General features: G+C 50.5%; 2 protein-coding genes across 4 annotated transcripts; both read right to left on the bottom strand.

The window, feature by feature from the left end:
- Positions 1 to 330: 330 nt before the first annotated feature.
- ENDOG (endonuclease G) lies at positions 331 to 2,820 on the bottom strand. Of its 2 annotated transcripts, XM_041475047.1 has the most exons (4): positions 2,276 to 2,820; positions 1,723 to 1,832; positions 748 to 1,052; positions 331 to 619 (listed from the first exon to the last, which is right to left on the bottom strand). In XM_041475047.1, the coding sequence occupies exons 1-3, from the start codon at positions 2,774 to 2,776 to the stop codon at positions 770 to 772; spliced, it is 894 nt and encodes a 297-aa protein (XP_041330981.1). In that variant the 5' UTR covers positions 2,777 to 2,820; the 3' UTR covers positions 331 to 619; positions 748 to 769. The 2 variants fall into 2 exon arrangements, with proteins under 2 accessions (XP_041330981.1, XP_041330980.1); XM_041475046.1 differs by having other exon boundaries at positions 331 to 1,052; positions 2,276 to 2,819.
- Positions 2,821 to 3,417: 597 nt separating this feature from the next.
- Positions 3,418 to 14,495, bottom strand: TBC1D13 (TBC1 domain family member 13). 2 transcript variants are annotated; one of them, XM_041475001.1, is made up of 12 exons: positions 14,319 to 14,495; positions 14,069 to 14,142; positions 13,785 to 13,825; positions 13,310 to 13,371; positions 12,932 to 13,031; positions 11,787 to 11,869; positions 11,474 to 11,633; positions 10,466 to 10,673; positions 9,728 to 9,891; positions 8,066 to 8,226; positions 7,858 to 7,915; positions 3,418 to 7,121 (listed from the first exon to the last, which is right to left on the bottom strand). In XM_041475001.1, exons 1-12 carry the CDS (start codon positions 14,339 to 14,341, stop codon positions 7,056 to 7,058), a joined length of 1,200 nt encoding a protein of 399 aa, XP_041330935.1. In that variant the 5' UTR covers positions 14,342 to 14,495; the 3' UTR covers positions 3,418 to 7,055. The 2 variants fall into 2 exon arrangements, with proteins under 2 accessions (XP_041330935.1, XP_041330936.1); XM_041475002.1 differs by lacking the exons at positions 3,418 to 7,121; positions 7,858 to 7,915 and having other exon boundaries at positions 8,182 to 8,277.
- Positions 14,496 to 14,506: the final 11 nt, after the last annotated feature.

Below are 14,506 nucleotides of genomic sequence, written 5' to 3'. Positions count from 1 at the left end.
TTCAGGCAGTGCCTCTGGAGCGATGTGGCCTTCAGACTGCAACTAAGTCAGAACTTATCCTTATGCCAAGAAGCTGTTCCTGCCTCAGCCTGACTTCTCCCAGCCCCCCTACAAGGCTTCATCTTTCCCAACAGCAGGAAGGGCTGGAGCTTCAATCGAGCCTCAGCACTAAAACACATCATCTCTTTACAGTCTGGCTCTGTCTGCGATGCCTTAAGCTCTGCCTGCAGTGAGCTCAGACAGGAAAGCAGCTGGAAAAGTTGGCTCCATCCTCCCCTCCTCCTGCTGAGATATTCAGAGCGTTGGTGAGAGCAGATAAGAAACAACCAATTCCATGGGTGTTCAAAGCTTTACTGCTAAAATCATCTTCTGAAAGAAAACAATCATACAGTTCTTTAGCCACAGGAAGGCAGGAACTTCTCCTCTCCTCCCTTGGCACCCACCTTGCTCCTCACCTTCCCAGCTAATCAGCAACAGTTACTTGACTTCACTTTTGTGCCTGAATGAGCCTCACTCAACTCCAAGGCAGCAGTGGACTAGGGGCAAATCCTAGAGAGCTATTACAGTGTCAGGTGCCCCTGAGCCTCCTGCAGGACCATTCTGGAGCCCTGCTGTGTGCCTGTGTTTCAGTAAGACACAAGGGGAGCGGTGGAGAGAAGCACAGGTTTGAATCTGAATTCCCACACTTACAACTGCACAAAGATGTAAGATTCTGCAGGTGGCTGCCAGTCCCTTGCCAGGAGTTACCTGTATTTGTTCTACTCAGGGTTCACTGCTTTCCAGCTGTGATGGCTTTCAAGTTACTTGTTCTCCTGAGGATGTTTGGGACAAAGAGGAGCCCTGAGGCTCGCTCAATGCTCTCGATGGGAACCAGGAACCGTTCCAGGGGGATTTTATCATCCACAGGGCTGTTGGGCATCACGTAGGAGCGCAACTCAATCTCCCCACTCTCCTTTTCCAAGATGAGCACCTTGAAGAAATGGGTGGGGACAGCCACGTTGTTCTTCCCGATCACCTGGTACTTCACATACATCTTCCCATCGGCCTCCATCCTGCAGCAACAGCCCAGGTTAGCTCCTGCTTTGGTGTCACTCCACCCCCTCAGTCCTCCAACACCCCTAAGTAAGCCCCCACCCACAGCAGGCAGCAGCTCTGCTCCTGCAACAGGGCTGTAAAACACAGCTGGGACACAGGTTATGTGACATGGTGAGGGCGAGCTGTGCATTGGGGCTGCTCCCAAATCCCCTCCCTGCTGGCTCTCTTTAACAGACTTTCCAAGCTGTTTCCTGCTGCTGAAGAGATCTCAACATGAGACAGCTGCTCGTTGGTGCTACATGGAGATCTTTGAAAATAAAGTTATGTCCTTAAGTGCAGAAGTAGTCCATGACATTGAACCTGAAAGCTTTATTCTGCAGGGAGGGGGTCTGCAGTCTAATCTGGTAATCAGTTAATTACTAAATTGTTAATGGCTGCAAACCAAAACAAGCTGGTTATACTGCAGCTCAAGAATCCCACTTGACTCATTAAATAATCATATGGATGGGAAATACATAAATTAATCCTAATCCTAAGAAGATACCTTTCCATAGAACCTCAGTGCACAGCTGGTCTCACCTACTGAGGGCTCTTAGTAGATCCCTCCTGTCTGGTCCCTCAGCCTGTTTTCCTTTGCTAGCACAATACATCTTTTGGGTGCCAGGCCAGCTCAGTCCTCGTGTTTACCTGGGCAGGAAGAGGGGTCCTGTGCAAACGTAGACATTCCTGTTCTTTTTTGCCAAGCTCCTGCAGTACTTCTCAAGGTTGTTCCAGGCATTCTGGTTTAAATGAGGATTCTAGAAACACAACCAGTGGTCAGTTGCTGGGGTATTTCCTCACTGTTCAGAGCAACACCACCTGTAACACATCTCACAGAGCCCCAAGCACCTTCCATACCCGATCTCCACTATCACCTCTGCTTTGGGAGCAGTAATGGCCTGGTTTGCACACCCAGGACAGGACCCATTGCCCAAGGCCATCATTTCCAGCACGTGTGCACCTAACTGTTTAATTCTGCTCTCTCTCTTTCACTGCTTGAGAGGCACACACAGGCAGGTGCATTTGCAGGATCCCTGTTAAATTTAGCAGCAAATCGGCACCTCCGAGTGCCTTTGGCCGCCCTCTGCCTGAGCTGCTGCAGGCACAAACACCGCGATTCTCCCGGGGTGATTCCCGCAGGGAGCAGCGTCTGCCCAGGAGCGCGGGCAGCTCCGGCTCCCCCGCAGGGCTCGGGCCGTACCTGCGGGGCGATGTTGCTCAAGTAGAACGTGTCCCGCATGGCCTTCTGGCTCCACCTGTGGTTGGCGGCGGCGGCCAGGTGCCCGCGGTCGAAGCCGCTGCCGCGGTAGTCGGCGTTGGTGGCGCGGTGATATTCGTGCACCGAGTCGTCCTCCTGGAAGTCGCAGGCGGCGCGGTCCGAGGCGCCGCTGAGCGTGTCCCGGTTGAGCTGCTCGATGACCCAGAGCGCGCTGCGGCTCCGCGGGTCGTAGCACAGCACGTAGGACTCGCGGCTCCGCAGCTGCGCCAGCCCGGGCAGTCCGTACTTGCTCAGCTCGGTGCGTCCCGAGCCCGGCGGCGCGGGCAGGCTGGCCGCGGCCACGGCGGGCAGCACGGGCAGGCGGGCCAGCAGCCCCTCGGCCGCATCGCTCCGCTCCCGGTGCTCGCGGCGCTCCCAGCGGGCGAGGGCCGCCCCCAGCCCCGCGCCCACCGACAGCGGCAGCACCCACCGGGCCCGCAGCATGGCCGTTCCACCGTGCGGCCCGGCCCCGCCTTAAACGGGCCGCGGCCGAGCCCCAAGCGGCCGCGCTGCGCCGGCGGCATCGCCGCTTTAAGGGGAGCGCGCAGAGCGGGCGCGCCGCGATGCCGGGAGCGCTTTGCTGGGAACGAGAGAGCGGCCGGGACACGGGACACAGGGCACGGGGCCGGGGACACAGGGCCGGGACACGGGGCCGCGGACACGGGACACAGGGCCGGGACACGGGGCACAAGGCCGGGGACACGGGACAGGGGGCCGGGACACGGGGCACTGGGCCGGGGACACGGGGCCGGGACACGGGACACAGGGCACAGGGCCGGGGACACGGGACACAGGGCCGGGGACACGGGACAGGGGGCCGGGGACACGGGACACAAGGACACCGCGGGCAGCGAGGCGCGGGGACCCGGCTGCCACCGCCGCCGAGAGCGCTCGCAGTGCGGTGGCAGCTGTGCCAGGCATTCCTGGGAAGGCAAAGCAGAACCGCCGCGGAAAGGAGAAGGCGGCGGAGCAGCCGCGCTGGCTGGCCGGGGCTCGCCGCAGCTCGCCGTGCCGCTGTCGCACCTACGGACACCGCGGCAGGAACCTGGATCTGCCCCAACTCCGACTCACAGCAACAGGAGAGGTTTGCACAGACATCCGTTTAGTTAAAGGAAACCTTACAAAAATAGTGTTTGAAAAAAGAAGAATAAAAGAAAGTTTTAGAGTGATGAAATGTTCACTACACCCTTTTCTGGCAGTTCTTCGCAAATAAAGTAGAAAAAAAAAAGTGTTATCTGTGCCTCTCTTTGGGGAAAGGGCATTTTAGAAGACTGCTCCAAACAGCTAAAACAAAGTCACTGACATTCCTTAAGGAAAAACAGTCTCTGATTCCCAAACACCCCAGACTCCTCCAAAAAAACTTCTGGCCTTCATTCTGTTCAGTGCCAAAGTGTGAATAATTCTAGGTCGAGTCACAAAATTCAAACTCAAAATCCATCTCCCAAATGACCACCACCAGCAACTTGATCTACCTCACTGGCAAAGCCACAAAGTTCTACAAAGCTTGAACTCCAGCGAGGGGCAGGTAGAACAGACCTCTCCTTCCCAGGGAAAGCTCATCTCTTCCCACCTCCAGGAGAGTCCTGTTTTCCCTCCCAGCTCAAGGTGATTTATTTCCCTTTCCCCTCTCTGGCAGTAGTCCTGCCTGTGAGGAACACATGGTAAGACCTATTTAAACTTCCTCTGTTTCAAGTGCCTGTGAGATAATGGGTCCCCAAGGCACCCCAGACTAATACCTACCACCCTAAAGATCAGCTCTTTCAGCAGGTCAGGATTGTAAGAAACCAGAAGCAGAAACATCTAAAGGCTGGAGCAGGTGTTACTTGGCCACACAAGCAAGGAAACACCAGTTAGGTATTGTCTCACTTCAAGAACAACAAAAATAAATCACCAAAAACCTTTGAGGAAGGAAGCCAAGGGAAACATGAGGAGATTCAAAAGCTGGTAAAAGGTTAAGACTTTCTTTTGTCCCCTCAGAAAATCTGGTTTTGCTCTTAAAGAAAGGAGAAAGTCTTGGAATAAAGAAATAGATGTCCCAAGACAATGAAAAGTACCACTCCTTTCAACAGCAGGACAGAAGTTCTACCACACAGGAAGGAAATAAGCAGGAATATAAAACAGCTTTTTATGTATGGAACAGCCTGTCTGGACGTTTCAAAGTGTTGCAAGCTCTCCCCACAGAACTCAGCAGGTTTGGCAGCCATAGTCGGGATAAGGCTACAGAATTTATCTCAGAGATCCTTTCCAGCAGCCAAATCTCTCATTGCATCCCTTTAAACCATGGCAAGCTCCTTTCAGAAGCATTCACTGTCACCCCTGAAGCAAGGTGACCTAACAGGAGCCCTTGGACACCCAGGAAGGGAGAAGACAGCATGACACCTGTGCTGCCACCTCCCCAGTGGGATGGTCACCCTCAGGGCCCAAAGCCATGCTGAAAACTGCAGAAGTTCATTTCCAAGCAATGCTTTCATCCTGATTTGCCTGCTGCCTCCCCAGGTTACTTTAAGGAGACTTCCAGCTGCTCAGAGTAGGAACACTCATGGATGGTCCTCTTGCCAGGGAGAAATTCCAGCATAAGGAAACCCTGCAGCTGCCAGGGGAACCCAGAATGAACAGCCCAGCAAAGGATCCAGGGAGATGAGAGCAGACTTTGTGCATGGAATGGGAAAGCTGCAGTATCTACAGCAGTTCTGAGGCAGGAGCAGGTACAATTCTGCCTAAGAGCGGGGCCCCTCTGGTTCTACATCTGTAGAGAACCTCCCAGGTGGCTCTCTGACCACACCAGGCCTGGCCAACAGCCTCCCTAGTGCAGGTAGCCAAGAGCTGAGACCACCTGGAACAGCTCAGAAAGAACATCCATCCAGTGCCAGAGCAGCCAGGATGCTTCAGCACACTGCCCTGGTCTACCTGCCCCATTTTTCTTGGGAGGAAAACTATACCCTCAAGAAAAGATTGCAGCAGAGAGGGAATACTGTTGCCACAGGTACTAATTATAGATTGCTTTAAACCTTAAATTGCTCTTGCAACACAGCAGCAACACATGGCTGCGTAAGTGGTACTCAAGCATCTTCTCAAGAGGCAGAGATTGCTTGGGATTGCCAGTGAGAACATGGGTACGTGCACCAACCTGTCCTGCCATCTCCCCACACACCCTGGTGAGAATTACAGCAGCCTGTGAAGGCCTTCAGTGAAGGAAATAACACCAGTAAAAAAAGGTGAAGGCTGCCAGCATCCCTCCTGCTAGGGCAAGTCTAGGCCAGCAGCAGCTTAAGCAGATCTTACAAAGACTGACTGACCTTTAACAAATCAACACCCATAAATACCAAAGACTGCAGTGTCCAACAGCAGAGGTGAGCCAGCACAGCACAGAAAGAAAGGGAAAATCATGTTGGATTAGTGTTCACTCAAGAGCTGCTGCACCACACAAGCACTTGGGTGCTGGCAGTTTCTGAGGATGGGGTTTCTGCTCAGCTCAGCACTGTGGCAGGTCAGCAGTTCTCCCTGTGGTTTGTCTCAGTCCCTGTTCACCTGAGCCCACTGGACTGTATCTGAAGTGCAGCAGTTTCCCTCTCAGGAGGAACAAGTGTCCAGCTCAGGACTGAGACTCCAGCAGGACCAGGACAGAACAGTGGATCAGCCCCAGCAGTCAGCTCATGACAGATGCCTGTATGCCTGCTGGATTGTGCTAGAGAAGGACTCTTACTGCAGATCACAACTGTCTCTTCCTGGCAAGAAGTTCTGTGAGACAATAGCAAGGTTACTGTGACCAGACCTTAATGGGAGTAGTATTATATAAGCCACTGAGGCAGAAAACTCCAGTTCTGTGCCTGTATAAACCCCTAAACGCATCTGTCTTCATTGCACATGATTAGGTGTCTATTTCTTGTGTTTCAGAATCCTGATTGCAGCTGGATATGCTCCAGTTCAGAGCAGCATGAGGCCTCCCTGCTCTAAGGCTGTGCGTAGTAAGGCTTGACTTGGAGCAACACTTGAGCACGGGATTAAAACCACCAGAGTCTTGCATTCAAGGACACCTCGTTGATAAGGCAGTTCTGGATTCAGGCAGATTGGGTGCACAAAGCCACCAGCTGTCACCGTGTCCTCCCACCTCAGCTTCCCAAGTCTCTTTCCCAGTCAAAGGAGTGCAAACTGCCAGGTGACCTTCACCACAAAGTGACGCAATCTTCTTCTTCTTCACAGGCCTCAGGGACGGCCAAGTGCAGACACGAGAGAGGAGAATCCAGAATCTACTTGAATGGCAGAATGTGTGACTTCACTGGAATACATTCTATTCACAGGAGGAAGATCCTTCTATCCTCACCCACCAAAATTCACTGGACTTAAGTCTGTCCTTTCCCCATCAGAAGTTACTCCATGTGTTAATTCCATGATACAGGAGTCCATCCCTTCAGGGATATGCAGACAGAAGGTTTCTTTCTCCCCAAACTCAAAGTCATTAAAAAAAGATACAAAGAACTGCTTTTGGCAGCAAAGAGGCATTTGAGATGTGGAAAAATCTGGAGTGCAGGACCCAAGTAGACAGGGAAGTAATCAGTTCTTGACCTAATAAATAGAGTAGAAGTCTTCAAGGTGGCCAGTAGTTCTAACAAAACCTGAAGTCTTGCAGAGACCAGTAGGAGCTTTAGTGCACCACACTGCAAGGGGCCCTCTCCTGGGATCCACTGCCACACAGTTCTCTGACACCTTTTGTTAGGCCCATGGACTATTTGGAATCTTGAAGTTCCTTTGCTTTCTTCAAAATCAGATGAACATCAGAGATAGGATAATCCTATGGCAAAGAAGCAAAGGGATTTCAGTGACTTCCCAGCATTCTTGACACAGATTGTTTTGTTTAAGCAAGGCAAACTTTGACAATAAAGTTCTTGGCCTATTATAACACACAGCCATGTTCAGTTACTCCTTTAACAGCTACAGTTTCCTGTTTTGTAACTGATCAAACCTCAATACCCTTCCAGAAGGTTTGCTGTTGTTTTTGTTTTTTTTACTTTGTCCTCCAAGGGCACAGTAACCTGGCCTGCCACAGGGCTCTGTCTCATGCCAGAGAGCCTTATCAAAGCCAGTATCTTGCACAGCCCAAAGCAGGAACTGGCAGAACGTGAGATATCCAACTGTGCAGTGCAGGCGTTTCCAACCTAAGGCTCTCACAGATCTCAGAACTGAACAAAACCCTCTAGCCAAAAAATTAAGCAGTGTTATATAAGGTTTTACATCTTTGCTTGAAATTATTAACTTTTTTTTGCAAACCAAAGGAGCACTAGAAACCTCCAATCTATGATAATTTCTCTGTAGGGTAGAAAGGGTTCATGTGCTAAAGACTCCCACTTCCAGTAAGGAGAGTGATGTAAGATCCCTGCAGATTTTCCTGCATGCAAACATCACAAATGTGGCACTTGTCTTGAACCAGGCATACCCTCCCACCCTCTCACATACTGTCATCCTCTCTCACAGTACTATTTTAAGACTTTTCCAATTGCTCTCTGCACCCACTCTTATTTAATTCTTACCTGTAGCAGCCTCATGTTCAGAGTGAAGTCTCCTTCCAGCAACTGATCCCGGATGAGTCTGAAAGACAGAAATTATTCCAGCTACTTTTGACTCTTTAAAAAGAAACTTTAAAACCGATAACCTCCTCACCAGATGCCCTGACACATGCCTAGAGAAGACTCCTGAATCCACAGAAGAGAAGCAGAGGAAGGCTGTGTGTGTACTTACGTCAGCATGGCACAACAGACGAGCAGGAGGAAATCGAAGCGCTTGTCATCAGCAAAGAGGGAGTCCCAGATGCGGATGACATCTGGCAGCAGGAACTCTTGGGACAAGAGCAACGTCAGCCAGCGGAAGGCAAAGAACTGGGGTTTGATGTTCTGTTCTTGCTGTCAGACAGGCACCAGGCAAACAATGAGTACGTGCTCCCGGCCACTTCCCTACAGGCAAGAGATGCACCCCATGTTTCCATCCCCGTCTCCTCCCCAACACCGCTCTAAGCGCCCAGCTCATCCTGCAGCAGCAGGAAAACCTCTGCATCCTTTGGAGACCTTCCCATTCAACCCTGACTGAGAGATTTCCAGTGCAGCCACACTCCACACCTACAGCCAAGGCAGAAAATGCTCCTCTATCCATAACATGGAGTAAAGGAAGCCTTTCTCCCTAAAGGCTCTATTTGTATTCCGTTAAACCTGCCAAGTAATTTTGAAGTTCCCATTTCAACAGCATTTTATCTGCAAAGCTGCAGCCCTCCCCCACTAGCACAGGCACTGTTTGTCAGGATTTCCTCTCCTTTCCAGAACCCTTGTATTTATGAAAAGGTTTACTATTCACAAAGATAAACAAAGATGAAACAGAGTTCACGCTGATGGTCAGTAAAACATGCTGTAAGCACCTTTAGCCTGAAGTTTTCCTGTTTTCTGATGTTAAATCCAACATAGCCTAAGTTTAGCCAAGGTCAAACAAGCTCAGGATTCTGCTGATATTCTTAAGGACCAGCTGCTGCATGGCCAAGACCATTTCCTGCCAGCCAAACATTAGGCAGTTTTTCTCCCCACTGGATCTGCTACCATCCAAAACTGTGGGCTGTGTCACTGTGCTGACAAACCATCTTCTGGATTATAGAAGAAACATCCTGACTTTTCTAGACAGAAAAATACCTCAGTGTAATTTGGTCAAGGTAGCAGTAACAAGAATAGTTTTCCCTTCCAAACCTCCTTGGACTTTCACACCAAATGGACTACAAGACTGGAGATGTTTGTCATGAAAGTTGCCTTCTATGTGTTCTATAAAACTCACACAAACCCAAAGCAGTTGAAAACTTTTGGATGAAAGGGAACGGTATAATTTGGCCAGTGGGATCATCCAGCTCACTGGATTTCACTTCTCCTTTGGAATGTACTCCATGGAGTTTAAGTCAGTGCTGTCAGGGCAGCCAGTGGCAATAGAAGTGTGTGCATGCAGTGTGGGGGAAGTTTTTTGTTTTGCTCTTAAAAGCAGAAACAATTTCTGTAACCTGGAATGCTGAAGAGCTCTACAGTAAAACTCATGCTTTGACTGATGTCTACAAGAGAGTAAAGGCTCCAGCTATGCAGGTGACCAAGGATCATGGCCAAGTCCCCTCAGACTCCCAGCTGGCAGCTGTGCAACAACCACAGTTTGCTTTCAGAGGCAGGCAGGGGAAGAAGCATTGCTGTGTCAGCTCACTGGGCTCACTCCAAGGAGAGGCTGCTCCAGCTCTCAGCTAAGAGTCTCTCTCTGCCCCACAGGCAAAGCCCTTCAGACACTCTGTGCTCTACTCCAGCAGTTTAACAGAACTGACTTTCACGTGCACTGTTAAGCCACTCCTCACATCCCACCCAAGACCCAGAGAAACACCTGGCTCCTCACCAGTTTCAAATACAGCTCCACATCCTTTTCCTTCAGGGTGGAGTACACCTTCTCCATTTTGTAGGTAATACCACACTGAGAATCATCCAGGCTCTTAATGAAGTTGTCCCGAATTTCAGCCATTAGATTGGTAAAGCAGAAAAATGTGTCTGCTTCAGCATGTTCTGGGGAAAGAAGAGAAGAAAATGGAACAATAGAGGAAGCCTCACTGAGAGAGGTACAGAGCTGTAAAACTGTCCTTGTTCCATAATCTGGTTGCTGTATTGGATCTGAGGAGTAGATCCTAACAGATCTTGGCTTGATTGGTCTGGGTCAAAACTAGACAACTTTTTTTTTTAGTTTTCTTCCTAAACTAGAAACATCTGCAGAGCCATGGCAGATACTAACCCTGTGTCCAACACAAGGTCTTCGTGACATGAGGTCACAAAACAGTTATCTATGCACAAGAACATAATCTGCCACCAGCACACACCCTCAGAGCTCCTGTGAAGCAGAAGCAACAGGCGAAGTCCTCCCTTTCCATTTTTTCCTTACTATCTATAGAAAGTGCAAGGAAACAAGAGCTTCTAAGGGGATTTTGAGTTTAATAAACAAACAAAAATTGCTCAAAAATCCTCACTTCCCATGTCCTTACCACTCCCAGCTCATTCAGCTCCTACCAATTCCCCAAAACTCCTCATGCCATGCAGAGAAGTGGCAGTACACAGCCACTGCTGAGCAGTCAAAAGGCTTCCTCACCTTTCCATTCGCTGTTAGGGTCTGTAGCAAAGGTGTAGTAAAGAGGCCCTACGATTTCATTCATGCCCTGGACATAGGCTATCCCAGGGTTCAGCTTGGCATAGATGAACAGGATCCTCTCCACCACTTCCCAGTGAGCTTCGCAGCCGTTGGGCAGAACTTCGTACTCGCTCAGAGAGCTGGGGGTGCTCTTAAGAGGGGAGCTCACCTGGAAAACAAGGCTGAATCAGGATAACCAAGTAATAACAGATCCCTTAGCACATGTGCCAAGCTTGCTTTTAACACACACAGGCCCCCCAAAATGGGCTGTTTATACCACATAAACCAATTCAAGCAGCTCTGGGAGCACACAGGCAGAGAAGTCCTGGTGCTGGCTGTCCCTGAAGAACAAAGTCTGTGCAGCAACACACAGTTCCCTCTGAATCATTGCACCACATGATCTCATACAGTAAAAACCACAGCAGTTCCACTTCTTTGTCAGTAGTATGAGGGAAGGGTATTGAGAGTTGTGGGAGAAGCCACCTTCCCCAATAGCACGTGTGTTGTAATACTCATGAAAGGGGAAAGAGACTACACATTTTAACAGATACTCAGCTCTTCTCCTAATTCCAGACTTGAGATCCAGTTCTGGAGGACTATGGAAATTTGTAATAAATTCATAGTAAATAAACCTTTCAGTGTTTTGTTGCCATACAGAAAGGCATACATCAGGCATAAAATGACTTGTGACTCCAAGTTCTCCCAGAAGTCAGGTAAAAACAATCTTTTAAATTAAATACACCTGTAATTCCCTACAGTCTGTCAGGCACTTCAACTGATTCTACCATGATTCTACTGATTCTTCAACTGGTTCTACCAGCCCCCAGAACGCTCAGTATCTGCTAGGGTGTTTCCTTAATTCCACTGCACAAGCAGAAAGAGAAACACAGAACAGCCCAAGAATCACCCTTCCCCTTCCCAATCGGAGACCTTGCCCTGTGACAAGGACAGCCCCAGCCCAGAGCTCACATTTGTCACCCCACTGCGGTTTCGTGCCACCGTCTGCGACTTGAGCGTGGTCTGCTCCACGCGCCTGCGCAGGGTCTCAAACTCGTTCTGGGGGTCCAGGATTAACAGGCAGGGATAATCCGTGGGGCGCTGGAAAAACGCCATGTCAGGGTACAGCCTCCTAGGAGGGACACAAGGAAATCAGGGACAAGAAGGAAGTACGTGCCCCACGATGAGTGGGAGGCTCGGTTTAATATTAAACTTTGTTTTCAAAGTACAATTTGTTGGCCAAACCGCTCGGGTTCAGAAATCTCAGTGGCTGTGCCTCACACACCTGACATCTTTGTCTATCTGGAGGAGCACTTCGTTATCCTTGAAGTAAGTGTTCCATCGACTGTCTGGATTTGGATTGAGAGGCTAAAGAGAGAAACAACAGAAAAAGCATGTTTCACACATATCAAAATCCTCAGTAAACATACAGTGATTTAACATTTCTGCTGTCACTCTGCCATCAGCACAATCTGAGCACATCAGGGTCATTTTCTTGTCTCACATTTTTGATCCTTTTCACTCATCTCTTCAAGAGTTTGTTCCCAAATCAGTTTTTTTTTCCTCCTCTGTTAACAAGATTCCCAACTGCAGCTCCAAACCTGTACCATGGAGATGGTATTTACACTTGGGGTAAAAGCTATCCACCCACCCAGTACTCTGATGCTGTGGTTCTTCTCTCCACATTAAGATCCACACAAAGTTAACAACTAACCAAGGAAAAAACAAGCTACATTCCAAGGGATTCAAAGATCACTGTGACCTGCCTGTGTGGTTTTACAGACATGCCAGTTTTACACCACCAAGGCTCCAGAGATCACAGTGGGGCAGGTGACTGCAGGGGAGTGAACGCTCAGAACGGTCATGGGAGCAGCTGTATCATTTTACAGTCTCTTCTGATCAGTTACTTCACTCACTCCTCCCACACACACACTCCTAACAGCACTTTCAGAGAAGGAGAAAGCCAAGGCATGCAGGAAATAGCCTGTTAAAAAAAAAAAACAACCCGGCAGCATTACCAGAAATAATCAACTCTCCTGCCTTCCACACCACAGCCCAGCCTGACTCTCCTGTTTCTTTTCTATCCTCTGCTCCGAATCCACTCATGGACCCAAATTCCCAAGGGAGCATCTCATGGCTCCAGGAACCTCTTGTGAGCCTCTCCCTTTCCCTAGGAGACCCACACCCTGGGCAGGCAGCCCCAAAGGGCAGGAGGGAAGTGCACAGCTGGAAACAGCTCTCTACAGAGCTATTGGTGCTTTGCCAGTAATTCACACTCAAGGCTAGCACAACAAAAGTGCCAGGCTGGCACCTGGGAAGCATCCCTCCCCCTGGCAGGGCAGAACAGTTGGGAACAGAGCCAGGAGCAGCCCAGGGGGCCAGAAACTCCCCAAGGAATTTTCTGCAGCACAAAGGCTTAACAACACTTACGTGATCTTCTAAGGTCACATCTTCCCTGGAAACACCCAGGTTGGCCTTGGCAATCCCAGGCTGGATAATCATTTCTTTTAGGAACTGGGAATACAGATCCCTTAAAGAAGAAAAGAGGAATTTGCAATGAGGAAGGTAAGGTCAAGGTGAGCACACAGACAGAGCTCAAACAGATGTCTCTGTCCCACCCTGCTCAGCCAGAAGGCATCTGATTTCCTCTTCAGTGTAATTGAAGGGGTCAGTCCACCAGGCAGCAGAGAGAACAGCACATTACACAAAAGAACAATGTGTTTCATAAAAGTACTTAATTATTTAAAGACTATTCTTCTTCTCTGCAGATATCTTTGAAAATAAATGGACAAGTACCAACAGCCTCACCTCTGTTTCTTCAGCAAAGAGCTCCATAAGGCTTTCTCTAAAGGGAGGTAGTTCAGGAGTATCTGCACAGGAAACAGGTGAACAGGAATTAGTATTCAATGAGCTCTTACACCTGCAAGATGAGCAAAGCAAACACAGTGGCTCGAACTGGCTCTTGGAAAATATTGGGAGTTCTCTCAAAAGCCAAGTACTTTGCTAAGCAACAGTCAGGAATATTTCAGGGACTGGCTTTCCACACAGAACTATTTGTAGGACTGATCAATAGCTAACCTGACCAAAATGCACTGCTTGCTTAAAACTGAGGCTGTTCACATGCAAAGTGCTGATCTCCACAAATTACTGCTGACTTCTAGTGGCTTTTAAGCTCTGGATTTTTTGTTTGTTTACAACTTTAACCGCCAAAAAAGCACTATGTGTACTTAATCAACCCAAAGCATCACTCTCAAGAAAGAAAAGCGCCCCAAGCAAAACCCACCTTCCAGCACAGGCAGCGCAGCCCACCATCAAAGGGAATTCCTGTGGAACACCAGGCAGAGAAATAACCACGTTAGCCCATCTCTCACCCCCACGGCTTGCTGATGTCACCTCACAAACAGGCCTGGCAACGCTTTTCCTCCCCGAGGGGCACGAAGCCTCCCCGGGCCCTGCTGGGGTCACCCACGGGGTCATCTCCCGGGACAGCCCGAGCAGGCGGCACCAGCGCGGGCACCGCCGTGCCCGGACCCCCTCCCCAGCCTGGGCCGCTCCCCCCGCACTCACCGCTGAAGCACAGCTCGCGGAGCTTGGCCAGAGCCACCGTGGGTTCGCCGAGCACCTCCTGGAAATCCGCGATCCTGAGGGGAGCGAAGCCGCGGGCGTCATCAGGGTTGGTACAGGCAGCCCGAGACCCCCCCAGAGCCCCCAACCCCTCAGAGCCCCCGATTCTCGAGAGCCCGCACCCCGCGCAGCGCAGCCCCGGCAGGGTGGGGAGGGGAAAGACCCCGGTCCCTACACAGCCCCCGACACCGACCTGCTCTGGTGCAGCCGCGACATGGCGGCCCCGGCGCCCCTTCCCCGCGCGCCGCATAAACGCTCCGGCTGGAAACGCTGCCCGGGGAGGGGGATGCGGGATGGGCCCCGCCCCGCGGGGGCGTGGCGAACCCGCCCGCGCCACACGGACCCTTCCCTGCGCTAAGCCCCGCCCCCGCGCGCCCCAGG

The sequence above is a fragment of the Pyrgilauda ruficollis genome, unplaced genomic scaffold (assembly GCF_017590135.1).
Source record: "Pyrgilauda ruficollis isolate IOZ18807 unplaced genomic scaffold, ASM1759013v1 scaffold34, whole genome shotgun sequence".
NCBI classification, from domain to species: domain Eukaryota; kingdom Metazoa; phylum Chordata; class Aves; order Passeriformes; family Passeridae; genus Pyrgilauda; species Pyrgilauda ruficollis.
This window is presented reverse-complemented; position numbering and strand designations above follow the sequence as displayed.

What these genes read in the sequence shown, in the direction of transcription:
- ENDOG (XM_041475047.1), bottom strand. Translation starts at nt 2,776, where the DNA reads ATGCTGCGGGCCCGGTGGGTGCTGCCGCTGTCGGTGGGCGCGGGGCTG. An exon ending in TGAGCAACATCGCCCCGCAG is followed by an intron (nt 1,833 to 2,275) that starts GTACGGCCCGAG and finishes TTGTGTTTCTAG; the next exon opens with AATCCTCATTTAAACCAGAA. An exon ending in GGACCCCTCTTCCTGCCCAG is followed by an intron (nt 1,053 to 1,722) that starts GTAAACACGAGG and finishes CTGTTGCTGCAG; the next exon opens with GATGGAGGCCGATGGGAAGA.
- TBC1D13 (XM_041475001.1), bottom strand. Translation starts at nt 14,341, where the DNA reads ATGTCGCGGCTGCACCAGAGCAG. An exon ending in TGCGCTGCCTGTGCTGGAAG is followed by an intron (nt 13,372 to 13,784) that starts GTGGGTTTTGCT and finishes TTTCCTGTGCAG; the next exon opens with ATACTCCTGAACTACCTCCC. An exon ending in CAGATAGACAAAGATGTCAG is followed by an intron (nt 11,634 to 11,786) that starts GTGTGTGAGGCA and finishes TGTCCCTCCTAG; the next exon opens with GAGGCTGTACCCTGACATGG.